This window comes from Rhinopithecus bieti, unplaced genomic scaffold, assembly GCF_001698545.2.
Source record: "Rhinopithecus bieti isolate Rb0 unplaced genomic scaffold, ASM169854v2 scaffold_36959, whole genome shotgun sequence".
Taxonomy (NCBI): domain Eukaryota; kingdom Metazoa; phylum Chordata; class Mammalia; order Primates; family Cercopithecidae; genus Rhinopithecus; species Rhinopithecus bieti.
Genome location: NW_016816945.1, coordinates 1,900,272 through 1,926,247, shown reverse-complemented (window position 1 = coordinate 1,926,247; position 25,976 = coordinate 1,900,272). Strand labels below are relative to the sequence as shown.

The following is a 25,976-nucleotide window of genomic DNA, read 5'->3' as shown; positions in this document are numbered from 1 at the left end:
TGCAAGCTCCACCTCCCGGTTTATGCTATTTCCTGCCTCAGCCTCCTCCGATAGCTTGGGACTACAGGCGCCCACGCACTTCGCCCGGCAGTTTTTTTGTATTTTTTAGTAAGAGACGGGGTTTTACTTTGTTAGCCAGGATGGTCTCGATCTCCTGACCTCGTGATCCGCCCGTCTCGGCCTCCCAAAGTGCTGGGATTACAGGCTTGAGCCACCGCGCCCGGCAGTCCAGCTAATTTTTGTATTTCCCGTGGAGATGGGGTTTTACCAGTTGGCCAGGCTGGTCTCAAACTCCTGAACTCAAGTGATCCACCTGCCTCAGCCTCCCAAAGTGCCAGGATGACAGGTCGAAATTAGTATTTATTAATAACTACATTTCTGGCTTCACCAGAAATTCCTACTCAGATAAAGAATATGCCTGGTGTGGTGGCTCATGCCTGCAATCCCAACTACTTAGGAGGCTGAGGCAAGAGAATCCCTTGAGCCTAGGAGTCCGAGGCTGCAGTGAGCTATAATAACACCAATGAACTCCAGTCTGGGTGACAAGGCCAGATGCTATCTCTAAATTTTTTTTTATTTTAATTTAAAAATAAAGTTTTAATTTTTTTTTTTTTTTTTGAGACAAGGTCTCTCTCTGTCACCCAGGCTGGAGTGCAGTGGTATGACTATGGCTCATTACAACCTCTACCTCCTGGGCTGAACTGATCCTCCCACCTCAGCCTCCCAAGTAGCTGGGACTACAAGCACGCATCACCATGCCCAACTAATTTTTGTATTTTGGAGATGGGGTTTCATCCTGTTGCCCAGGCTGACCTTGAACTGCTGGGCTCAGGCAATCCTCTCATCTTGGCCTCCCAAAGTGCTAGGATTACATGTGTGAGCCACCACACCCAGCCTGAAATGCATTTTTTTTTTAACAGCAAAAAACTATTTTCAGGAAACTACAATTATGCCTTTATTTCACAAACCTGGTCTAAAACTAAAATTTTGAATCAAAATACAACTTATAGTACTAACAAACTTTCTAGTTAACTTTTATTTGTACTACAAGAATTGATTCTTCCTCATCAATAACCAAGGAAGATACAAGTAGTGATTTTCTTTATCATTTCTTTCATCAGCAAAGTAAGAAAAGAAAATTTTTTCTTTTTTTTTTTTTTTTGAGACGGAGTCTCACTCTGTTGCTCAGGCTGGAGCGCAGTGGCACGATCTCGGCTCACTGCAACCTCCGCCTCCTAGGTTCAAGTGATTCTTCTGCCTCAGCCTCCCAAATAGCTGAGACTACAGGCGCACATCAGCACACCTGGCTAATTTTTTGTTTTTGTTTTGTTTTGGTTTGGTTTTTTGAGACGGAGTCTCGCTCTCTCACTCAGACTGGAGTACAGGGGCACCATTAGGCTCAATGCAACCTCCACCTCCCGGTTTCAAGAGATACTTTTGTCTCAAAACCTCCCGAGTAGCTGTGACTACCGGCATGTGCCACCACCCGGCTAATTTTTGTATTTTTAGTAGAGATGGGGTTTCACCATGTTGGCCAGGCTGGTCTTGAACTCCTGACCTCAGGTGATCCACCCACCTCGGCTTCCCAAAGTACTAGAATTACAGGCATGAGCCACCACGGCCGGCCAATTTTTGTATTTTTAGTAGAGATGGGTTTCACCATATTGGCCAGGCTGGTCTCATATTCCTGACCTCATGATCTGAGAAAGGGAAAAAATTTTTTTAAATATATAATTCCCTTTATTTCAAAGTTTCATAAGAAATTAGAATCACTTGTTTGCTATCTTAAAAACTATTGTTTTTAAGGCTGGCCACGGTGGCTTACATATGTAATCCCAGCACTTTGGGAGGCCAAGGTGAGCGGATCACCTAAGGTAGGGAGTTTGAGACCAGCCTGACCAACATGGAGAAACCCTGTCTCTACTAAAAATACAAAATTAGCCGGGTGTGGTGGCACATGCCTGTAATCCCAGCTACTTGGGAAGCTGAGGCAAAAGAATCCCTTGAACCCAGGTGGTGGAGGTTGCGGTGAGTCGAGATGGTGCCGTTGTACTCCAGCCTGGGCAACAAGTGCAAAACTCCATCTCAAAAAAAAAAAAAAGCTATTGTTGTTATATAGCCTCATTTCACGTAATCCTTTCTTTGTTATATAATTTCCATCATCCAAGAAACATTTATATCAGGTACTGCATTAAGTATTAGTTTAATAACAGTTCTGTAACATTCATTTATTCATTTATTTTTAGAGACTGGGTTTCATTCTGTGGCCCAGACTACAGTGCAGTGGTGCCAATATAGTTCACTGTAGCTTGGAACTACTGGGTTCAAGAGGTCTTCCTGCCTCAGCCTCCTGAGTAGCTGGGACTAGAGGTACATGCCACCATACCCGGCTAATTTGATTGATAGTTTTGTTTTGTTTTGTTTTTTGTTTAGTTTGAGACAGAGTCTCACTGTCACCCAGGCTGGAGTACAGTAGCACAATCTCAGCTCACTGCAACCTCTGCCTCCTGGGTTCAAGCGATTCTCCTACTTCAACTTCCCAAGTAGCTGAGATTACAAATGCATCACCACACCCAGCTAATTTTTGTATTTTTAGTAGAGATGGAGTCTCACCATGTTGGCCAAGCTGGTCTTGAACTCCTGACCTCAAATGATCCACCTGCCTCAGCCTCCGAAATTACTGGGATTACAGGCATGAGCCACCGCAGCTGGCCTAAAAAATATATTTTAGAGACTGGGTCTCATGCCATGTCACCCAGGCTGGTCTTGAACTCCTGACCTCAAGCAATCCTCCTACTTCAGCCTCCCAAATAGCTGAAATACAGAAATGAACAACCATGCCTGGCTCAGTTTTGTAACTTTCAATACATAAAGAAATTACAGGCCGGGGACGGTGGCTCACGCCTGTAATCCCAGCACTTTGGGAGGCTGAGACAGGTGGATCACGATGTCAGGAGATCGAGACCATCCAGGCTAACATGGTGAAATCCCGTCTCTAATAAAAATACAAAAAAAAAAAAATTAGCCAGGAGTGGTGGCGGGCGCCTGTAGTCCCAGCTACTCGGGAGGCTGAGGCAGGAGAATGGCGTGAACCCGAGAGGCTGAACTTGCAGTGAGCCGAGATCGCGCCACCGCACTGCACTCCAGCCTGGGGGACAGAGCGAGACTCCGTCTCAAAAAAAAAAGAAGAAGAAAGAAATTACACTGCTTACACTGTAATTAATTTCATCTTTTCATTAAACTAATAGGTAATAAAATTTGATATAAACTTAGTGTCAAATACTCATCCCTTTGCTTCATCAGTATTACAGAGACAAATTCCAGAATGGTGTGCCAACATAACCTTAAATCTCACAATAAAAACTAGGTTTTGACAATATCCACAGGGAAATTATGTTATTTTTCGGCAAGAAGTCTAGTGTTTAGAAGCAAAAGGTAGTTATAATTGATCACTATTTGCTTAGTGATCATACAAATCAAAGACAGTCTAATGCAAATGGTTAAGAACACAGACTCCAGAGCCAGGATGCTAAATTAGAATCCAGGGCAACTCAGTTTCCTAGCTGGATGGTCTTGATAAAGTTACTTAACCTCTCTGTACCGCACTTGTCTCACATGTAAGATGGGGATAATACTGCCTACTTAATAAAGTTATGAGAATTAAATTAGTGAATATATGTAAAGTATTTAAACAGTACTGACACAGAGTATGCACAATATAAATGCTAGTCTAGGTATAATAATCTCAAACACCTATACTTACGGAAGGAAGAGTGCTTTCACACCAATACTCTATATATGGTTCTTCCAAATATGTCTAATGAAAATTTTATTTTTCATAAAATATATCTGGAATTTGTGGCCAATTTCTTGAACAATTATTATAAATGGTTTTCATAAATCTTTGTGAATATTAGGATGCAACAGATTCAACAAAAGCATCTGACAATGGAGCAATATTCAAAAATCCTGTTGCTATATAAGCCAAAAGTGACATGGATCCAAGACAACTCAAAACAAAAACATTACACACAGAACAGAAGCAACTGTGCAGTATCAGGAAACTGCAGCCTGCTGCAATACACTTTTTCTAGTGATAAGAAACTTCACATGGGGCCACATGTCTAATAAAGATGACTGAATCCCAAAATTATATTGGTAACATGGAAATTCTTGATAGAGGAAGAATATTCCCAGAAGTGTGACCAGTTAGGACCAAAATAAAAGGTACAATTTACCCAATTATTATACCTAAGTACCCAGCCGTATTAAATATATGTTCCTCAATATCAAATTGTACTAACAAAAAAATCAGGAAACTAAGCTCCTAGTAGAGAACTGGTCAAAGGGAAGATCTTTGTAGAGTCAACAGCTTCCCCTGTCCTACAATTTGGCAAAATAATCTCATAAGCACAAGAAGGTTAATATGCTTGCATTAAAAATGTTAAGTTACTTATAATCCAATTTAAATGTTAAGTTCAGATACCTTAACATGTTCACATGACTTTTTTTAATTCACAAAAACGTTCTTATCTATCTTTATTTTAAGGTGTTTTCCACATACATGCTTCGTGAATTTTATTTTTTTAGGAGATGTAAAAAAGTCTACAAATCTTTATTCTACTATTTCCCAAAATATACCCAATTACTGGCAAAAATGTTAATAATTATTAAACTGAGCTGATGAGAAAACACAAAGGTTTATTACTGGATTAAATACGTTTTTCCATGTGCTTGAATTTTTTTATACTCAGTACATACTCTATTATATGTATACACAGACTACAACTCTATCAGTATTGAACTTAGTTTGTCATTCCATAAAATGGCCATAGATGGTCAGATCAAGTAATCCTACTCATTTTACCCTGTAATACTAAAAATAAAAATGAGAGGGGGGAGGCAAATAAAGACTTTAATATCTTTAATGATGTTTTCTAAGGATTAGACTTTTATTTTCTGACATTTTTCTACACCTCTATTGAAATACATTTCACATATCATAAAACTTACCCACTTAAAGAATCCAGTTCAGTAGCTTTTAGTGGTTTATTCAGAGTTTTGCAACCATTACCACAATCTAGTTTTAAAATAGTCTCATCACCCTATACCCATCAGCAGTCATTCCCTACTCCTCCCCACCCAACATTCCTGACAAACACTAATCTTTCTCTCTCTATGCATTTGTCTATGCTTAACTATTTCACATAAATAGAATCATTACAATATATGATCTTTTGTGACTGGTTTCTTCCACTTAGAATGTTTTCAAGGTTCATCCATGTTGTATTATGCATCAGTAGTTCTTCCTTTTACGGCAAAATAATATTCCACTGGAAAGAATACATTTTGTTTATCCAGTCAACAGTTAGTTGTACTTGTGGCTGTTTTCACTTTTTGGCTTTTATAAATAATAAAGCAACGAACATTCATGTACAAGTTTTTGTGTAAACAATTGTTTTGATGTCTTTAGGGTGTGTGTGTATATACACACACACACACACACACATATATATATATACCTGGGAGTAGAATTACTGGGCTATATGGCAAGTCTATGTTTAACATTTTGAGGAGCTGCCAAAGCATTTTCTAAGACAGCTGCACGACTTTACATTCCAGCAATGTATGAGAGCTCCAATTTCTCCACATCCTCACCAGCACTTGTTATTGCCTATCTTTCTAACTTTAGCCACCCCAGTCGACGTAAAGTGGATCTCATTGTGGTTTTGATTGCATGACTGATGACTAACGATGCTGCATACTTTTTCATGTCATTGGCCATTTGCATATCTTTAGGAAATGTCTACTTCTTTGGTTTCACTCTGTCACCCAGGCTTGAGTGCAGCAGTGCAATCACTGCTCACTAAAGCTGCAACTTCCCCTCAAGTGATCATGGGCTAACATTTTTTTCTATTTTTTGTAGAGAAGGGGTGTTACTATGTTGCCCAGGCTGATCTCAAACTCCTGGGCTCAAGTGATCCTCCCATCTTGGCCTCCCAAAGTGCTAGGATTATAGGCATGAGCCACTGCAACCAGCCTGTTTATTTTTAAATTGGGTTGTCCTCTTATCATTGCATAGTAAATTATTTATATATTCTGAATAACAAGTCCTTTTACAAACATATATTTGCAAATATTTTCTTCCATTATGTGGATTTTGTTTTCACTTTTTGAGACAGAGTCTTGCTCTATGGCCCAGGCTGAAGTGCAGTGGCCCAGTCTCAGCTCATTGCAACCTTCACCTCCCAGGTTCAAGCGATTCTCCTGCCTCAGCCACCCAAGTAACTGCGATTACAGGAACTCACCACCATGCCCGGCTAATTTCTGTATTTTTAGTAGAGACAGGGTTTCACCATGTTGCCCAGGCTGGTCTCGAACTCCAGACCTCAAGTGATCTGCCCACCTTGGCCTCCCAAAGTGCTGGGATTACAGGTACGAGCCACTGCACCTGGCCAAAATAAGGCTTTTATCAGAAAATTTAAATAGAAATAAACCCTTTAAAACTAAAACTAAAATACTTTTTTTTTTTTTTTGGAGATGGAGTCTCGCTCTGTCACGCAGGCTGGAGTCCAGTGTGGTGTGATCTCAGCTCACTGCAACATCCGTCTCCTAGGTTCAAGTGATTCTCCTTCCTCAGCCTCCCAAGGAGATTGGACTATGGGCTTTCTGGGGTTTTTGGTTTGGTTTTGGTTTTTTTGAGACAGAGTCTCACTCTGTCGCCCAGGCTGGAGTGCAGTGACGCCATCTCGGCTCACTGCAATCTCCGCCTCCCGGGTTCAAGCAGTTCTCTGCCTCAACCTCTGGAGTAGCTGGGATTGTAGGTGCCCGCCACCACGCCTGGCTAATTTTTGTATTTTTAGTAGAGAGAGGGTTTCATCATACTGGCCAGGCTGGTCTTGAACTCCTGACCTCATGATCCACCCACCTCAGCCTCCCAAAGTGCTGGGATTATAGGCGTGAGCCACCACACCCTGCCAATTTTTTGTATTTTTAGTACAGACAGGGTTTCACCATGTTGGTCAGGCTGGTCTCAAACTCCCAACCTCATGATCCACTCGCCTCAGCCTCCTAAAGTGCTGGTATTACAGGCATGACCCACCATGCCCGGCCTAAAATATTTATTACTAAAAATCAGTAATATTTTCTTGCTGTTGAGAAAGAGAAAGCAACAATAATGTCCTTCTACTCTTTGACTAAATACCAGGAATTAGTTATTTTGCTAAACACCAAAAGTTGTATTTGGAGAACTGAAGAGGTAATAGTAACCGGAGAGTAGAACAGAAAAAGAGGGCAAGTAGGTGTTGTAGTATGGCTGTAATTGGCCTCACTGTGACCACTACAGAAAAAACCCTTTTTCATCATAGCTATACTGCCCCTAGCCAAGGACGTGAAGAACATACCTTATTTTACAAGATTAATGGTGTAAAACTAACATATAGTAATCTGGCATGTGATTCTTTTTGAGATCCCACTTGATAAATAGTTGACTGTAATGAGGATGTGGTTTTATTTTGTGGATAAAGAGTAGTATTGCTAAGAAATAGCAAGTGCTCTAAGCACAACAAACCTGACTTTGTGTTGTGGTTTTGCGGGAGTTAAAGTTGGGCCAGGCGCGGTGGCTCACTCCGGAAATCCCAGCACTTTGGGAGGCCGAGGCAGGCGGATCACGAGGTCAGGAGATCGAGACCATCCTGGCTAACACAGTGAAACCCCCATCTCTAATAAAAATACAAAAATTAGCCGGGCGAGGTGGCGGACGCCTGTAGTCCAAGCTATTCGGGAAGCTGAGGCATGAGAATGGCCTGAACCCAGGAGGCAGAGCTTGCAGTGAGCCAAGATCGCGCCACTGCACTCCAGCCTGGGCTACAGAGCAAGACTCTGTCTCAAAAAATAAATAAATAAAATAAAATAAAAATAAAAAATAAAAAAAGTTAACTGTGAATGTTAAATAGGAGAATGCATTATTATTGCATGTGGTTTCCCCCCTTCCCTGGTATGTACTTGGCATTTCCATGCCATAGTGGAAGTCAAAAATTGCCATGATATTGTTTCAATATACTATGGACTTAATTCAGAAAATGTTAGGACAAATTTGCTATCAACATTCTTTGCACTCACAGAATTGCATAAAGAGTTTCACTTTGGTAAAGATGAAAATTACTAAGATTATTGTCCTCTAATGCCAATCATCATAAAATGAAAATCAAATTAGCATTTTGCCAAAACTTGCCTATAGAAAACTGGTTAGTGCTTGCTTTTTGGAAGACTGTAGATAATACAGTGTGAATATATAAGAAATATGAGATATTCCAAACATCATATTTGTATCATACTACGTCTCTAGTTTCTCTTCTTAGAAAATAACTATCCACCCAGCTGCTGAAGAGACACCAAAATAAAAGTTCTACCAAGTTTAAATTCAAACATCAGGCTTCCCTCTAACGGTGGGTTTTAGAAATAGCAATAATTCAAAGGAAGAAAGATTGTAACCATGAAATTTAATGAAAAAATATTATTTCTGCTTTCAGGAAAAAAAAAGCAGTGAAAAAACAGCACACAAAACAAGAATCGTATAGTAAAAATAAAGCGCTTTCAATTATACTTTTATTATTTTTAATATTTAAAATTCATTGTCAAATATTCTATATAGCAACTTTGATTTCACATGCATTTGCAATACAACTATGCAGTATGAGAGACTTGTCTTCTTTTGTGGTTCCTCAAACACTCACAAGGATTTCTTGGGTTGTAGAAAGGTGACGGGGACAGGAAGAGGCTTGGGGTTTCTGTTTGTGGTTTTTTCTTTGTGAGGTTTTTTTTTCTTGGTCTGTGGTTTTGGAGTTTTGTTTTCTTGGTTTTGATTGGGTTTTCTGCTTTTTGTGGCTCACTTTTAACTGGAATTAATTAGCAGAAGAAGATAAACAACAAATATCAAATCCCTACCACAGGCAAGGCATTGTTCTAAGTATGTACCTACATCCTCTCTTATTTAACAATTCTTTGGAATGGATATTACTGTGCAATTATACATATGAGAACCATAAGGTGCGTAAGAGTTATGACATGCTGGCTGGTGCAGTGGCTCATGCCTGTATTCCCAGCATTTTGGGAGGCCGAGGCAGGTGGATCACTTGAGGTCATGAGTTCGAGACCAGTCTGGCCAACATGGTGAAACCATGTCTCTACTAAAAATACAAAATTAGCTGAGCATGGTGGTGCACATCTGTAATCCCAACTACTTAGGAGGCTGAGGCAGGAAGATCACTTGAACCCAGGAGGCAGAGGTTACAGTGAGCCAAGATCACACCACCGCACTCCAGCCTAGGTAATGGTGAGACTCTGTCTCAAAAAAAAAAAAAAAATAGGTAAAACATGATCACTGTAAAAAATCCCAGCTGTCTTTTTTACAGAAATTGATAAGCTGATCCTAAAATCCATTTGGAAATACAAGGGATCCAGAATAGCTAGTCTTGTAAAAGAATAAAGTTAAAGGATTTACACTTAAAGTCAAAACCTATTACCAAGCTACAGTAATGAAACAGTGTAGTACTGGCATAAAGACAGAAAGAAATACTGGTCAAGAGAACAGAAGCTATAGTCCAGAAATGAAACCTTATATATATTCAACTGATTCTCAAAAAAGACGTGAAGACCATCAATAAAGGAAAGGACACTCTTTTCAATATATAATGCTGGAAGAACTTTTTGTATCCATATACAAAATAATGAATTTGGACCACACACCACACACACCTCACACCACACACAAAAATTAAATTGAAATGGATCAACAACCTAAATATAAGGGCTAAAAGCATACAACTCTTAGAAGAAAACATAGGGGTAAATCATAGGGATAAATCGTCATGACCTTAGATTTGGCAATGGCTTCTTAGACATGAAACCAAAATCATAAGCAACAAAGAAAAAACAGATAAGCTAGACTTCTTCAAAATTAAAAACTTTTTTGGCATCAAAACAACATTATCAAAACAGCAGACCGGGTGTGGTGGCTCACGCCTGCAATCCCAGCACTTTGGGAGGCAGAGGCTGGCAGACCACTTGAGCCCAGGAGTTCCAGACCAGCCTGGGCAACACGGCAAAACCCCATCTCTACAAAAAATACAAAAATTAGCTGTGGCTGTAGTCCTACCTGTTCAGGAGGCTGAGGTGGGAGGATCAGTTGAGCCCAGAGAGGTCCAGGCTGCAGTGAGCTGTGATCCCACCACTGCACTCCAGCCTGGGCGACAGAGTGAAATCCTGTCTCAAAAAAAAAAAAAAAAATGTAAAAAGAGACTCATGCCTCTTTTATAGGTGCAGTGGCTCACATCTATAATCCCAACACTTCCTGGGAGGCTGAGGTGAGAAGATCTCTTGAGGCCAGGAGTTCAAGACCAGCCTGGGCAACATAGCGAGACCCCTTATCTACAAAAAATTTTTAAATATTAGCCAGGTGTGGTGGCACGTGCCTGTAGTCTTAAACAATTATCATATGACCCGGATAGTCTATTCTTTAGGGATATGCTCAAGGGAAATGAAAATATGCATCCACACTAAAATTTGTACACAAATGTTCAGAGCAGCATTATTCATAATAGCCAGAAATTGGAAAAAAAAAAAAAACGCGTGCCTATCAACAGAGGAACTGATAACATATGGTATATCCATTCAAAAGATTACTCAGCATTAAAAAATAATGAAGTGCTGATATATGCTACAGCATGGATAAACCTTGAAAACACTGTGCCAAGTGAAGTAAGTCAATCACGAAAGACCATATGCAGTAAGATTTCATTCTGTGAAAACCTCTAGAAGAGCTAAACTCAGAGACAGAAAGTAGGCTAGTTATTGCTAGGAACTAGGAAAAAAGGGAATAAGCCATAACTGCTAATGGGTATGGGATTTCTTGTGGACTGATGAAAATGGTCTGAAAGTATCTAGATACCTGTCTTGTTTGTGCGATTCTGTGAACATATCATAAACCACAAAATTCTGCACTCAAGGGGTTGATTTCATGGTAGATGAATTTATCTCATTTATCTTTATCTCAATAAAGCTTTTTAAAGACACTTTAAAACGACGTATCTGTATAAGCTACAAAAATAACACACAGAGACTAAAGTGCCTAATTTTTCCATTTTTCTTCTTCGGTGCAATCTCAAGACCAAAAGTCTTGCCTTCCTATATAGGCATATTTTGTCCAGTGAAACAAGAAACTCTATTAATTTTATTAGAAAATTTTTAAAAAGCTAGGTGTGGTGGCTCACAGTTGTGCTTCCAGCTACTCCAAAGGCTGAGGCAGAAGGATCACTTGAGGTCAAGACTGGGAGTTCAAGACTAGCTGGAGCAACATAGCAAGACCCATCTTTAAAAATATTTTTTAGGTCAGGTGCAGTGGCTCAAGCCTGTAATCCTAGCACTTCGGGAGGCTGAGGAGGATGGATCATTTGAGATCAGGAGTTCAAAACCAGACCAGCCAACATGGTGAAACCCTATCTCTACTAAAAATACAAAAATTAGCCGGGTGGGGTGGTGGGCACCTGTAATCCCAGCTACTTGGGAGGCTGAGGCAAGAGAATTGCTTGATTCAGGGAGGTGGAGGCTGCAGTGAGGCCAAGATCATGCCATTGCACTCCAGCCTGGGCAACAGAGCAAGACTGTCTCAGGAAAAAAAAACATATATATATACATATATATTTTTTTAAATAGTTAAAACCCTACTGAAATGAAACCAGTAAAATAAAATTCAACTTAATATAAACAATAGTTACTGAAATATTAATTTTCAAACAATTCTATTTTAGCTTTGACTCTAAATAAAATATAAACCTCAATTTCAAAATATCACAAGGATTGGCTGGGAGCAGTGGCTTACGCCTGTAATTCCAGCACTTTGGGAGGACGAGGCAGGTGGATCACTAGAGGCCAGGAGTTCCAGAGCAGCCTGGCCAACATAGGGAAACCACGTCTCTACTAAAAAAATATTTAAAAAATTAGCCAGGTCTAGTAATCCCAGCTACTCAGGAGGCTTAGGCATGAGAATCGCTGGAATTTGGGAGGTGGAGGTTGCAGTGAGTGGAGATCATGCCACAGCACTCCAACCTGGGCGACAGAGTGAGACTCTGTCTCAAAAAAAATAAAAATAAAAATAAGGCCAGGTGTGATGGCTCACGCCTGTAATCCCAGCACTTCGGGAGGCCGAGGTGGGCAGATCACTTGAGGTCAAGGAGTTTGGGACCAGCCTGGGCAACACAGTGAAACCTCCTCTCTGCTAAAAATACATAAATTAGCTGGGCATGGGGACACACCCTTGTTACGCCATCTACACCAGAGGCCGAGGCAGGGAATCGCTTGAATTCAGGAGGTGGAGGTTGCAGTGACCCGAGATTGTGCTACTGCACTCCAGCCTGGACGACAGGGTGAGACTCCGTCCCAAAAAAAAGAAAAAAATTAAAATTAAAAATTAAAAAAAATCACAAAGACTACAAATACTCAGGTTTAAGCAAACTGCCAACTTTCTTGAATTAACAGTAATTCATATTTGCTTTGTCAAAAATGTAGATATTTACCTGCCTCAATGGAATGAAATCCTAAAAGCCTAGTGTTCCCAAATGATGAAGAGAAAGAAACATGCATATTTTAATTTAGAATTTTGATACAGAATTAATTTTAACCTAGCTGGAGTATACATAATCATTTATGTATGTATTTACTCAGTTAAGAAACTGGGTTTCGCTGTGTTATCCAGGCTGGAATGCAGTGGCACAACCCTGGCTCACTGCAACCTGGACTTTCTGAGCTCAAACGATCCTCCCACCTCAGCCTCCAGAGTAGCTGGGACTGCAAGTGCACGCTACCACACCCAGCTAATTTTTGCATTTTTTGTGGAGACGAGTCTCGCTATGTTTACCACACTGGTCTCTAACTCCTTGGCTCACTACAGCCTCAAGCCCCTGGGCTCAAGCAATCCGCCTCCCAAAGTGCTGGGATTACAGGAGTGAGCCACTGAACCTGGCCTAGTGGATAGTGCATACTAAGCAACATATACCCTGCTTTTGCCTAGCACATACTGAAAACACGGCATTAAAAACAATCACAAAAGTTAAGCTGGGAGCTGAGAAAAATCACATACTGTAAAATAAATCTGACAGATATTAATCTCAAGAAGCTCCTGAAAATGTCTCAAGAACTCTTATGTTGCACTCTCCCTAACAATTTAGACTTTCTACAGATATTTTCTGATCATCTACCGTGTGCCAGGCACCATGTCAGGTACCAGGATGCCATGGTGAGGTATACACAGAACCGGCTCCTGCTCGCAGGAAGCCTACTCTCTAAAACAGTGCTTGCCAAGCTCGCCTGATCACAACTTCGGAGCTTTAAGTTCAAAATCGGCTTCCCTGCTTTGGTGAGCCACACAGTCCGTGGCATTTCTATCAGGTGCTCCTAATGATTCCTACGCTCTAACGGGTTTGAGAGGCAGGGGTACGGGTAAGCTCGAGAGCCCAGAGCCATCCTGTCCAGCGGGAGCCCCTCCTCTAAAGTCCATGTCGCTCAGCATCCTTCCCCCTGACTAGTGACCCAAACACAGCACGAAGCTGAGGTGGGTGGAACGCTTTCCAAAATAGCCCTCTGTGATGAGCCACCGACAGACTTGCTCGCCTCCAGGGACGAAGAGCTCACTCCTCACAAACCCCACCCGGGAAAGGTAGCACCTGAGCCTCCCGGACTGAGCCGACACCTGTCTCCCCAAGGGTACCGCCTACCGCTCAGGTGGACTCCGGTCCCCAGGTTCCGCCCCACGGGGGCTGGGGTGAGGGGGAGGCGCTGCACGCATTAGGCGCCGACTGTATACCGACCCCCCCTCCACCCCCGTGAGTGCAGGCCAACACCCACACACACTCACACACACTCTCGCGGAAACTGAGGCAGGCAGGCGGCGGACCAGGTCATCGAACCCGGACTGCGAGACGCCTTCCGCCTCGCAGGCGCTCCTCAGCAGCTGAGGCCCGGCCTCAGCTCCCACCGCCGGAGTTTCACAAAGAAAGTCTCCCGGCCCGAGCCCCTCACGCACTCACCGGCGCCGACGCCGGCGGCGACTCGGGCTCCCGCCGCCTTCGGCTCCTTGCAGGGGTCGGCCCTTGGGTCGGCTCGGGCGCGGGCTGCGGCGACTGCTCCATCCCCACGGGGCCCGGGCCGCGTCCCCCTCGAGCTAACGGTCCCGCCAGCTAGGCGCGCGCGCCGGTTTCCGCGCGCCATGTTCCCGCCCGTGCTGCACGCCGCCGGCGACCCTCACTGCCCCCCCCACCAACCGCGCGCCCCCGCGGCCCACCAACGCACCGCGCACGGCGCGCGTTCGCCGCGGCCCCTCCCCGCGCGCCCCGCCTCGCGCCCTCTGGAGCTGGCCGCTGTTCCCAGTGTCTAGCCCCACCCCGCCGGGCCCATCCGACTCGGCGGGTGAGCGCGCAGTTCCTCGCTCCAAACCGCCGCCTGTCTGTCTGCAGAACACCCCGGACCCGACCCCTCGGCCATTTCCCCACACTGCCCCTTTCGCTTCCCTCACGACGCGGGGACTGGGACGAGGGTCCGGGCTAGGAGGGACTTCCCCGCAAGAAGTGCCGAGCTAAGGACGCCACTAAGGGAGCGGGATCGCCATCGTGGAGGTGTGCAAGCACGTGGCCGCATCCTGGAGACAGCCAGACTCAACCGAGAAGCTGAGTTCAAGTCCCACATCTCCACTAACCCTTGCGTGTTAGGGTCAGGGCTTCGGGACTTGTTTCTCCTAAATCTTTTTTTTTTAATTATTATTTTATTTTTTTGTTTTATTTGTTTATTTATTTTGAGACGGAGTCTCACTGTGTCGCCCAGGCTGGAGTGCAGTGGCGCGATCTCCGCTCACTGCAAGCCCCGCCTGCCGGGTTCACGCCATTCTCCTGCCGCAGCCTCCCAAGTAGCTGCAACTACAGGCGCCCGCCACCACGCCCGGCTAATTTTTGTATTTTTAGTAGAGACAGGGTTTCACCGTGTTAGCCAGGATGATCTCCATCTCCTGACCTCGTGATCCGCCCGCCTTGGCCTCCCAAAGTGCTGAGATTACAGGTGTGAGCCACCGCGCCTGGCCTGTTTCTCCTGAATCTAAGGACTCAATGTGATAATCAAGAGAAAGCCTCAGCACCGCGCCTAGCACTTAGTAGGTAGTGATCAAGAGACAAGACCTCTTAAGTGGTTTTCAATGGTTAAGGACCACAGGTTCTCAAGAAAGGGAAATCTCAATTCAAGTCCTGCCTCCATCTCTTGAAAACTGAGAAACCTTGAACAAGTCACTTAGAGGAGCCAAAGATCCTTGATTTCTACATGTGTGAAAGGGGAGTGTGGCAGTAGCACTGCACAGGGTTGACTGAGCTTTCAGGGAGATGATGACTGTACGGTCATGCCTCTTAATCACGGGATGGTTCTGAGAAATGCCTCCTTAGGTGATTGCGTCATTGTGCAAACAGCAAAGTGCACTTACACGAACCTTGTATAGCCTTGTATAGCCTACTACACACCTAGGCTGTATGGCTTAGCCTATTGCTCCCAGGCTACCACCTGCACGGCATGATATTTACTGACTATAGGCAATTGTAATACAATGGTAAGTACTTGTGTACCTGAACATAGAGAAGGTACAGTAAGAAAAGAATATAAGAGATTTTAAAATGGTACTCCTGTATAGGGCACTTACCATGAAAGGAGCTTGCAGGACTGGAAGATGCTGTGGACGAGTCAGTGAGTGTGAAGGCATAGGACCTTACTGTACACTACTGTAGACTTTATAAACACCATATGCTTAGGCTACACCAAAATTTTTTAAAGGTTTTCTTCAATAATAAATTAACCTTAGCTTACTGACATTTATTTAAAAATTTTTGCCAGGCTTGGTGGCTCACACCTGTAATCCCAGCACTTTGGGAGGCTGAGGCAGGCAGATCATTTGAGGTCAGGAGTTCGAGACCATCCTGGCCAACATGGTGAAACCCCCATCTCTGCCAAAAATACAAAACTTAGCCAGGCATGATGGTGTGCACCTGTAATCCCAGCTACTCAGGAGACTGAGGCAGGAGAATCACTTGAACCCAGGAGGTGGAGGTTGCAGTGAGTCAAGATCTTGCCATTGTACTACAGCCTGGGCAATGACATGCATGTAGCTGTCATCTCCTGTGATAACAATGCATTCTTCTTCCAGATTACTTCCCGAAGGACCTGCCTGAGGCTGTTTTATTTATTTATTTATTTATTTTGAGACGGAGTCTCGCTCTGTCGCGCAGGCTGTAGTGCAGTGGCCAGATCTAAGCTCACCGGGTTCACGCCATTCTCCTGCCTCAGTCTCCTGAGTAGCTGGGACTACAGGCACCCGCCACCCCGCCCAGCTAGTTTTTTGTATTTTTTTAGTAGAGACGGGGTTAGCCAGGATGGTCTGGATCTCCTGACCTCGTGATCCGCCCGTCTCGGCCTCCCAAAATGCTGGGATTACAGGCTTGAGCCACCACGCCCGGCCCTGAGGCTTTTTTATAGTTAACTATTTTTTAATGTAAATAGAAGACATACATTCTAAAATTATGAAAAATACTAAATACACCAGAGCCAGGCACAGTGTCATGCCTGTAATCCCAGCACTTTGGGAGGCTGAGGTGGGCAGATCATCTGAGGTCAGGAGTTCAAGACCAACCTAGGCAGCATGGTGAAACCCCATTTCAGCTAAAAATACAAAGATTACCTGGGCGTGGCGGTGGGTGCCTGCAATTCCTGCTACTCGGGAGGTTGAGGCAGAAGAATCGTTTCAATCTGGGAGGCAGAAGTTGCAGTAAGCCAAGATCACACCACTGCACCCTAGCCTGAGCAACACAGCAAGACTGTCTCACAAAAATAAACCAGTAACATAGTTGTTAATTATCAAGTATTATTGTATGTAATTGTACATGCTATGCTTTTATAGAACTGGCAGCACAGATTTATTTACACCAGCATCACCAGAAACACAGTAATATGTTACCCTAACATTACAATGGCTACGTCACTAAGCAATAGGAATTTTTCAGTTCCATAATCATCTTATGGTACCACTGACTTACATGTGGTTTGTCATTGACTAAAATGTCATTATACAACACATGACTGCATATCCCAGGGCCTAATGCCTGACATACACAAAGCTGAGTTTCACTGGTGTAATTCCCACGCTATCTATCCAAGACTCCTAAAAGTTTAATGAAAGGGGCTGTGCTCCCAAACCCTGTGGTATAAGTAGCTGGGAGGAGTTCGCCCAACCTGGGGCTGCAAGGACTCTTTCTTCCCACATCTTTGCTTTTCTTTCTCTCCCCCAGACTTCTCTGAAAACCCTAAAGTTGGCAGAAAAACGGAGAATGTTTTCCCTACTAACAAAAGAATCTTCAAGAGTCTCTTGGAATTTGTAAATGGTTGCATTTACTAGTCTGGTTTTTTGGGGGTTGTTTGTGTTTTTGTTTTGAGACAGAGTCTTGCTCTGTCACCCAGGCTGGAATGCAGTGGTGCAATCTCGGCTCACTGTAATCTCCGCCTCCCAGGTTCAAGCGACTCTCCTGCCTCAGCCTCCTGAGTAGCTGGGATTACAGGCACACACCACCACGCCCGGCTAATTTTTTTGTATTTTTAGTAGAGACGGGGTTTCACCATGTTGGTCAGGCTGATCTCGAACTCCTGACCTCGTGATCCACCTGCCTCGGCCTCCCAAAGTGCTGGGATTACAGGTGTGAGCCACCACACCCAGCCTTCTAGTCTGGTATTTTTCTTATTCAAGTAACGAGAAAAAAACAAAAAAATAAAAAACAAAAAACTCCACCAAAAGTAAAACAGAAAAAAGGAACAAAACTGATAGCATGACTGAAAAGGCCTGGGGTGGTACCTCACTTCAGGCATAGCTGGATACAGGCCCTTATACGACATAAGTCTCTCTAATCTCTCAGTGCTGGCTTCCCTTTGATTACTTCATTCTCATGCAGTTCTTTCCACGTAGTGGCCTGAGCGTCTCCTAACTCACATCTGCCCAAGAAAGCAGAGGCTGTTCCCTGATAGTTCCAGCCAAAGTCCCAGGGCTGACTTTCACTGGACCCATTTGGGCCACATGCCCCTGCCTGAGCCAATCACCACATCCAGCTTGGCCAGACCTGGCTGTGAAGCCCCCTCAGGAAGGCGCTGGGGTCATCCTCTCCAGAAGGACATGGGGAAAAATGGGAAAGTGGAAGGAAGGATGCTTCCTTCTGAAAAATAGGGATGCAGTTACCACAAGAGGTATCGGGTACAGGGCTGGCACAAACGAGCTATCCATGGCACCATCATGTAGGCATGCAGCAAGTCCACCATGAAGCAACCTGGCTGCTCCACAAAACAGAGTCACAGTTAATTCAGCCAATGAGAAATATCCCTCTACCTGGGTTCCCACCATTCACCCCTGGCCTGGCAAGTCCCAGATTTGCTTGGTCAAAGGCAAGCAAATTACCTACCTTTTATGCTGCACAAAAAGCTGAAAAGATTATCTTACTTCTCTGGCTCAAGAACTTTCTATGACTCTCTCTGGCTACTTATGTGGCTCTCCCACCCTTAATGATAGAAGCCAACATTCATGAATCCCTTACCACATGCCAGGTACTTTATGGACCTGCCTCCTCCAAACAGCACAGAAGAGGTTGGTACTCTTACTGCACCCATTTTACAAATATAGAAACAAAGGCTCAGCAATTTGAGGTAATTTACCCAAAGCCAACGTTAGGAAGTGCAGAGTTCAGTTTAGCACAATATTGTTCTCGTCATTGCCATCCCAGCTCCATTTGTTACTGTTTCAAAGTCCTAAACCCACCTCCAGCTGGGGGGCCAGTGGGAACAGCTCCACAGCAGAAGCCTCTAGGAACCCCTTCAGCTTCTGCAATGGTGGGAGTGGGGGTAGGTGCAAAAGATACTTAGCTTTCCCATCCTCTCCCATAGCTTGTTTTTTTGTTTTTGTTTTTGTGTTTTGAGATGGAGTCTCACTGTGTCCCCCAGGCTGGATGGAGTGCAGTGGTGTGATCTCAGCTCACTTGAACCTCTGTTCAAGCAATTCTCGTGCCACAACCTCTGGAGTAGTTGGGATTACAGGTGCCCACCACCACCCCCAGCTACTTTTTGTATTTTCAGTAGAGATGGGGTTTTACTATGTTGGCCAGGCTAGTCTCAAACTCCTGACCTCAAGTGATCCACCCGTCTTAGCCTCCCAAAGTGCTGGGATTGCTGAGCCACCACACCTGGCCCCATCTCCCATAACTTGATAGGATAGGGAAGACAATTCCTCCAAGAGAATATTAGAGTGAGATTAGGAGAGGAAGTAGGTGCTGGGTAGCCTTAAATCAGCAGCTGATTTCTCACATTGGTGAGTCAATTAGTTTTCTACGGCTGCTGTAACAAATTACCACAAACTGATTGGCTTACAACAACACAGACTTAATATCTTATTGTTCTACAGGTCAGAAGCCTCAAATCAGTTTCACTTGACTAAAGTCAAGTTGTGAAGGACTGATTCCTTCAGCAGGTTCTGAAGGGAAAACCCATTTTCTTGCCTTTTCCTGTTTTTAGTGGTTACCTATAATCCTTGGATTGTGGCCCCTTCCTCCATTTTTAAGCCACACCAGTCCAATCTCTGCACAGTGCTATGGTTTGAATGTGAACCCGAGTTCATGTGTTGGAAATTTGATCTCCAATGCAACAGCGTTGAGAGATGGGACCTTTAAGAGGTAATTAGGTCATGAAAGATCTGCCCTCATTAATGGAGTAATGGTGTTATCTCAGCAGAGGGTTAATTATCATGGAGGTGGGTTCCTAATAAAAGGATGAGTTCAACCCCCTTTCTCTCTTGATGTGATGCCTTCCATCATGGGATGACACAGCAGGACCCTCACCAGAAGTGGGCCCCTCGATCTTGACCTTCCCAGCCTCCAGAACTGTAAGAAATAAACCTGTTCTTTATAACTTACCCTGTCTCAGATATTGCATAGCAATACAAAAAAGACTAAGACACTCAGTCATCATCACATTGCCATCTCCCCTGACCGCTGAGTCCCTCTTAAAAGAGCACTACGGGCCAGATGTGGTGGCTCATGCCTGTAATCCCAGCACTTTGGGAGGCTGAGGCAGGCAGATCACAAGGTCAGGAGTTAGAGACCAGCCTGGCCAACATGGTGAAACCCCATCTTTACTAAAAATACAAAAATTAGCTGGGCATGGTGGCAAGCGCCTATAATCCCAGCTACTCAGGAGGCTGAGGCAGGAGAATCGCTTGAACCTTGGGAGGTGGAGGTTGCAGTGAGCTGAGATTGCACCATTGCACTCCAGTCTGGGCAACAAGAGCAAAAAACTCCATCTCAAAAAAAAAGAAAACAAAAACAAAAACACTGTGATGGGACACTGGACCCACAGGCAACATAGGATAAGCTCCAATCTCAAGATGCTTAATCACATCTGCAAAGTCCCTTTTGTCATGGAAAGGAACATATTCTTCGATTAAGATGAGGACACTTTGGAGGGGCCATTATTCAGTCTACCATGGAAGATACCATGAGAGGGAGTTAATATAAAATGCTCTAGAAACAGAGAAGGGTGGCAGGGCGTGGTGGCTCACGCCTGTTTCCAGCACTTTGGGAGGGAGGTGGGCAGATTGCCCGAGCTCAGGAGTTCAAGACCAGTCTGGCCAACATGGTGAAACCCCATCTCTACTAAAAATACAAAAATTAGCTGGGCGTGGTGGCGGGCACCTGTAATCCCAGCTACTTGGGAGGCTGAGGCAGGAAAATCGCTTGAACCCAGGAGGTGGAGGTTGCAATGAGCCGAGATCGTACCATTGCACTCCAGCCTGGGCAACAAGCGTGAGACTTCATCTCAAAAAAAAAAAAAAAAAAGAAAGAAAGAAAGAAAAGAAACAGAGAAAAGCCAGCTAACTCTGCATGAGTGGGATAAATGTCCCAGGAAACCACAGCCTCCACATTAAATATTCAAATGAGCTAAAGCCCGTCTACTTGGCAATCTCAGCCTCATTCTTTTAAACATGCAAACCACCTAAATTCCCAAACCCCCTACACCAGGCCAGCCAAGTCTCAGAATACTTAAATACCCTTTAATGGAAATTTCCAACCACCACCCCCATTTCCTAAGGAAATGGCTGTGTGCCCTTGACCCTGCCCTGACTGAATTGCCAGTGGCATTTGAACCATGGCACTCAATTCATGGCATGGCCAGCAAGCTACAAAGTGTCCTAGCATCAACCAAGCAAAGTTATAAAAGCAGATTCAGTGGACAATAAGGAACATTAGTTTTAGAGTCAAAAAGACCTGGGTTGGGTCCCAGCTCTGCTATTTACCAGCTGTGTGACACTGGAAAAGTTACCTTCCTCCTCTAACTTTGGTTTCCTCACCTGTGACATGACAGTGGCTGGAGGACCTCACTCACAGAATCACTGTGAGGACAAGAGCAGCCAAGGGTAAGTCTTTGCACAGGGCCTCCCTGGTCACTGTTGGGTCAACATGACATAACCACATGCCTTATCTCCACTTCCAAAACCCAAACAGCTCTCAAAAACAAGTCATTGTAGCTCCTTTGGAAGAAAAGACTGATAAGAACCAATATGCAACTACCTATAATCTTTCTCTATCCCTCTTACTGTGAATATTTGCTGTGGAAATATTAACATGTTTGGTCTCCACTGGGGTAGGACTCCACATGTGTAGGACTCCACTGGGGTGCTACACATACACATAGTAGATATGCCTTATCATCTTCCTAAAATTGGATCATTAAATTTCACAACTTATCTAGCCCAAAGGTTTCAGAGACTGTAGACTTGTATCTTTATGAGGGCGAGGATGAGAATATAAACTGGCCTGTTACTATGCACCAAGGTACCTGCTGTTCTCACGAAGATGTTGGCAGCCAGTCCACCAGTCTCTACAAACTCCACCCCCAACCTCATTATGTTTCTTTCCCTGGAACTTTCCAAGGGGTCCTTAGAATTTGTATTCGGCTCTCACAGGCTGAGACCAGGGTGACATCCTGGGAAACCTGCCTAGTGATAGCCAAGGTGTAGTTCCAGATGAAAGGCACACAAGAACTTTAAATATAAAAAAGCCGGCCGGGCACAGTGGCTCAAGCCTGTAAATTTGGAGGCGAGATGGGGGATCCGGAAGGTTTCAGGAGATTCCAGAACCATTTCCTGGCTTAAAAACACGGTGAAAACCCCGTACTTCTAGTAAAAAAATACAAAAAAAAATAAAACTAGCTTGGGCGAGTGTGGCGGGCGATCTGTAGTCCAGCTTAAACATCGGGAGGGCTGAGGGCCAGGAGAATTGGCATTTTAAACTGTGAGGCGGAGCTTGCGTGAGCTGAATGAATTTGGCCAATGCCACTTTCCAGCCGCGGCGACAAGAGCGAGACTCCAATCTTCAAAAAAAAAAAAAAAAAAAAAAAAGCCATTCAGGCTAGGCGCAATGGCTCACGCGTGTAATCCCAGCACTTTAAGAGACCAAGGCAGGCAGATCACCTGAGGTCCGGAGTTCAAGACCAGGCTGGCCAACATGGCAAAACCTTGTCTCTACAAAAAATATAAAAATTAGCTGGGCATGGTGGTGCATACCTGTAATCCCAGCTACTCGGGAGGCTGAGGCACAAGAATCACTTGAACCTGGGAAGCAGAGGTTGCAGTGAGCCAAGCTTGTACCACTGCACTTCAGGCTAGGCAACAGAGTGAGACTCTATCTCAAATAAATAAATAATAAAGCCATTCAACTAAAGAACCGATTATCAAGCAGAAGCACAATGCCCAGGTTCCATCAGGTTTTTATTTGTACATCAGTGACTGTGAAAAAGCAATTATTCCCATAATTAAAATACAAATTATAAAAAACGGACTTAAAGAAAAGAAAGATGACAGAGTGAAAGAAGGTACATTTCTTTCATGTTCAAACCACGGAGTTCACAATACAGCAGCACACACAGCCAGGCGCTTTGTGGTCTCGGCACCCTCAGCTTCCCCTTCATGGGGCCGCTTTCGACTAGTAGAAGGCTGAAAATAAAGGAAAATGGAGAAATGTTCACAAGAAAATCACTGGCTTCTTTAAGATTATCAAAGTTCCCCAATACACTTCCAGTAAAGTGGGGGCATTTGATGTGAAATTCTAGTACCAAAAATTACTGGTTGTCATCATTGACAACTGAGTCCTCACCACAGCCCGGAACTCAGATATGCTTATCTAATAGATATTTCTCTCCCTTATGGTTTCTGACCTCTGAATGATGTATACTGAAAGCAAGTAGCATAACCAACTTCCTCTTGATTATCTTCTTCTAAATATCAAGTTTAAAAGGACTATAATTCCTCTCAGTTGAAGCCCCAGGTCTTGCTGTTTTGCGGGAAGATAATCTTTGTGCCTTAGTTGTTTTCCCATATATAAAATTGTGAGGAAGGCTGGGTGCGGTGACTCATGCCTATAATCCCAGCACTTTGGGAGGCCAAGATGGGCAGATCGCTTCAGATCAAAAGTTAGAGACAAGCCTGACCAACATGGCAAAACCCCATCTCACCTAAAAATACAAAAATTAGCTGGGTGCAGTGGCAGGCACCTGTAGTCCCAGCTACTCGGGAGACTGAGGCAGGAGAATTGCTTGAACCCAGGAGGCAGAGGTTGCAGTGAGCTGAGATTACACCACTGCACTCCAGCCTGTGTGACAGACCAAGACTCTGTCTCAAAAAAAAAAAAAATTTGGGGACAGGAAATAGTGGGAAAAAGGAGAGCTACCACTCAACAACAACAACAACAAAAAAGCAGGACTGGAATTAACTTATACTTACAAAGAACTTTAAAGAATAAAATTATAATCAAGGAATCAACTACTGATCCAAATTTTAATTTTTCCAACAAATTTATATTTGAGCCTCTAATAGACTCTTTCAAAACTGCCTTGCAGGTGACCTTTTGGATGACAATCCCTGGCTGTGCTTATCTGTCTATTACGTGTTAGATATTAAACGTATCCTGCACTTTTAAATCTAAGGGTGCTGGAGTGGATCAAGTTAAAACAGAGTTTTTACTACATTATAATTGAAACAATGTTAAGCAATTGCTACTCAGGAAAATCTTCAGACACATCATCTTTGCTTATCAGCTCCTTAAGCCCAGACTACATTTAGTGATCATCAGGAATACAAATGCCTGGGCTAGAACCTGGGGTAGAGCTGTGGATTCATTTTCCTCAGACAGCAGATCTTGAAACTTTCTCTTCATGTCTTCATCCTGTGAGGGAATTAAAAACATAAGTAGCTGTGTCTGAAGGATAGAAAGCTCCTAGAAGGACAGGGCTAGCATGCCCCTGGAAAGAGGGAGGAAAAGATGTCCGTCCAAGAATCATCCCCTTGATGAAGATCCCACAGCTAAGGCATTATGTGTTGCCCCCCTCTACCTTCCCAGAGGAGTCTAATTAGCAGTCAATGCTCCATCAATCCTGGCTGACTCACATCCACATGCCTAAAAGCTCTCAGTGGGTCAATCACAGCCTCCAGCAGTCAAGAGTTTCTAAATTAGTATCCCAGATCCTGAGAAAGATGGCAATCAGGAGGCCAGAGGCTGCGCCTGACTCCATGCAGCTCCTCAAATCCTTCCAGGACCACCCTCCACCTGCTGCCCCTGCCATGAATGAGGCCAGTTACCCAGGCTATCCTAACAACCAGTCCAGCACCCTAGGAAAATTCACCCAGCAGATGCCATACAAATTGTCAGAAGTACTTGAGCCCACAATATCCCAGAGCTCAGGTCTAATGAGAAAGGGAGACAATAAACAGAACAAAGCATTACAGGTGTTTCATGCTGCAGGAGCGGGAGATGAGGAGGGCACAGACAGTGTGTATAAAAGTAGCTCCCACCTCTCTGGATGCTCACTTCTGCAGGGTTCAAGGATTTGCATTAGGAAACCCTGAGAGGTGGTCTGGTGCAGCCTCCTCATCTTCAGCAAGGTGAAAGGAACATCTATAACTAGGAATGTGGCCTTTGTGTGCTGGCCAGAAGCCCAGTTCAGCCACTCACAGGTGGCATGTGCAGAATACAGACCCAGAGTTATCTGATTCCAATGCTTCATGTACTTTCCCACCCAACTCCAGCCCCACTTGGCTCCCACTGAGCCAAGCGTACCACAGTGGGCAAAGGGAGAGGATACAGTAAAGTCCTCCACCATTTGGCAATTTGATGGATATGGAAATTTTACAACACTAGGTTGGGCATGGTGGCTCATGCCTATAATGCCAGCACTTTGGGAGGCCAAGGTGGGAGAACTGCTTGAGGCCAGGAATTTGAGACCAGCCTGGGCAACATAGTGGGACTGTGTCACTACAAAAAAATTTTAAAATTAGGCCGGGCACGGAGGCGCCCACCTGTAATTACAGCACTTTGGGAAGCCAAGGCGGGTGGATCACCTGAGGTCAGAAGTTTGAGATCAGTCTGGCTAACATGGTAAAACCCCGTCTCTACTAAAAATACAAAATTAGCCGGGCAGGGTGGTGCACGCCTGTAATCCCAGCTACTCAGGAGGCTGAGGCAGAAGAATCGCTTGAACTCGAGAGGCAGAGGTTGCAGTAAGCGGGGATCACACCACTGCACTCCAGCCTGGGTGACAGAGTACGACTCTGTCTCACAAAAAAAAAAAAAAAAAAAAAAATTTAAAATTAGCCAGACATGGTGGCATACACCTGTAGTCTCAGCTACTTGGGAGACTAGGGCAGGAGGATCACTTGAACCTGAAAGTCATGGTGCAGTGATCATGCCACTGCACTCCAGCCTAGGTGAGAGAGCAAGACCCTGAGGAAGGAAGAAAGGAAAGAAGCAAGGAAGGAAAAAAGCGAGCAGGGGAGGAAAGGGGGGAGGAAAGAGGGGAGGGGAAGGGAGGGGAGGGGA

General features: G+C 44.3%; 2 protein-coding genes across 4 annotated transcripts in view; both read right to left on the bottom strand.

Annotated features, from left to right (window-relative positions):
* LOC108517545 (tetratricopeptide repeat protein 28) overlaps positions 1-14,333 on the bottom strand; it is a 576,472-nt gene extending 562,139 nt beyond the window's left edge. Inside the window, exon 1 of the mRNA XM_017855531.1 lies at positions 14,082-14,333. Within this exon, the coding sequence (XP_017711020.1) occupies positions 14,082-14,183 (102 nt within the window). The 5' untranslated portion in view covers positions 14,184-14,333. The remainder of the gene's footprint in view (positions 1-14,081) is intronic.
* Positions 14,334-22,855: 8,522 nt separating this feature from the next.
* CHEK2 (checkpoint kinase 2) overlaps positions 22,856-25,976 on the bottom strand; it is a 54,762-nt gene continuing 51,641 nt past the window's right edge. For all 3 annotated transcript variants that reach the window (XM_017855557.1, XM_017855558.1, XM_017855556.1), the window contains 2 exons: positions 24,258-24,326; positions 22,856-23,098 (listed from right to left, as the gene is read on the bottom strand). In XM_017855557.1, coding sequence (XP_017711046.1) covers positions 23,009-23,098; positions 24,258-24,326 — 159 coding nt within the window. In that variant the 3' untranslated portion in view covers positions 22,856-23,008. The remainder of the gene's footprint in view (positions 23,099-24,257; positions 24,327-25,976) is intronic.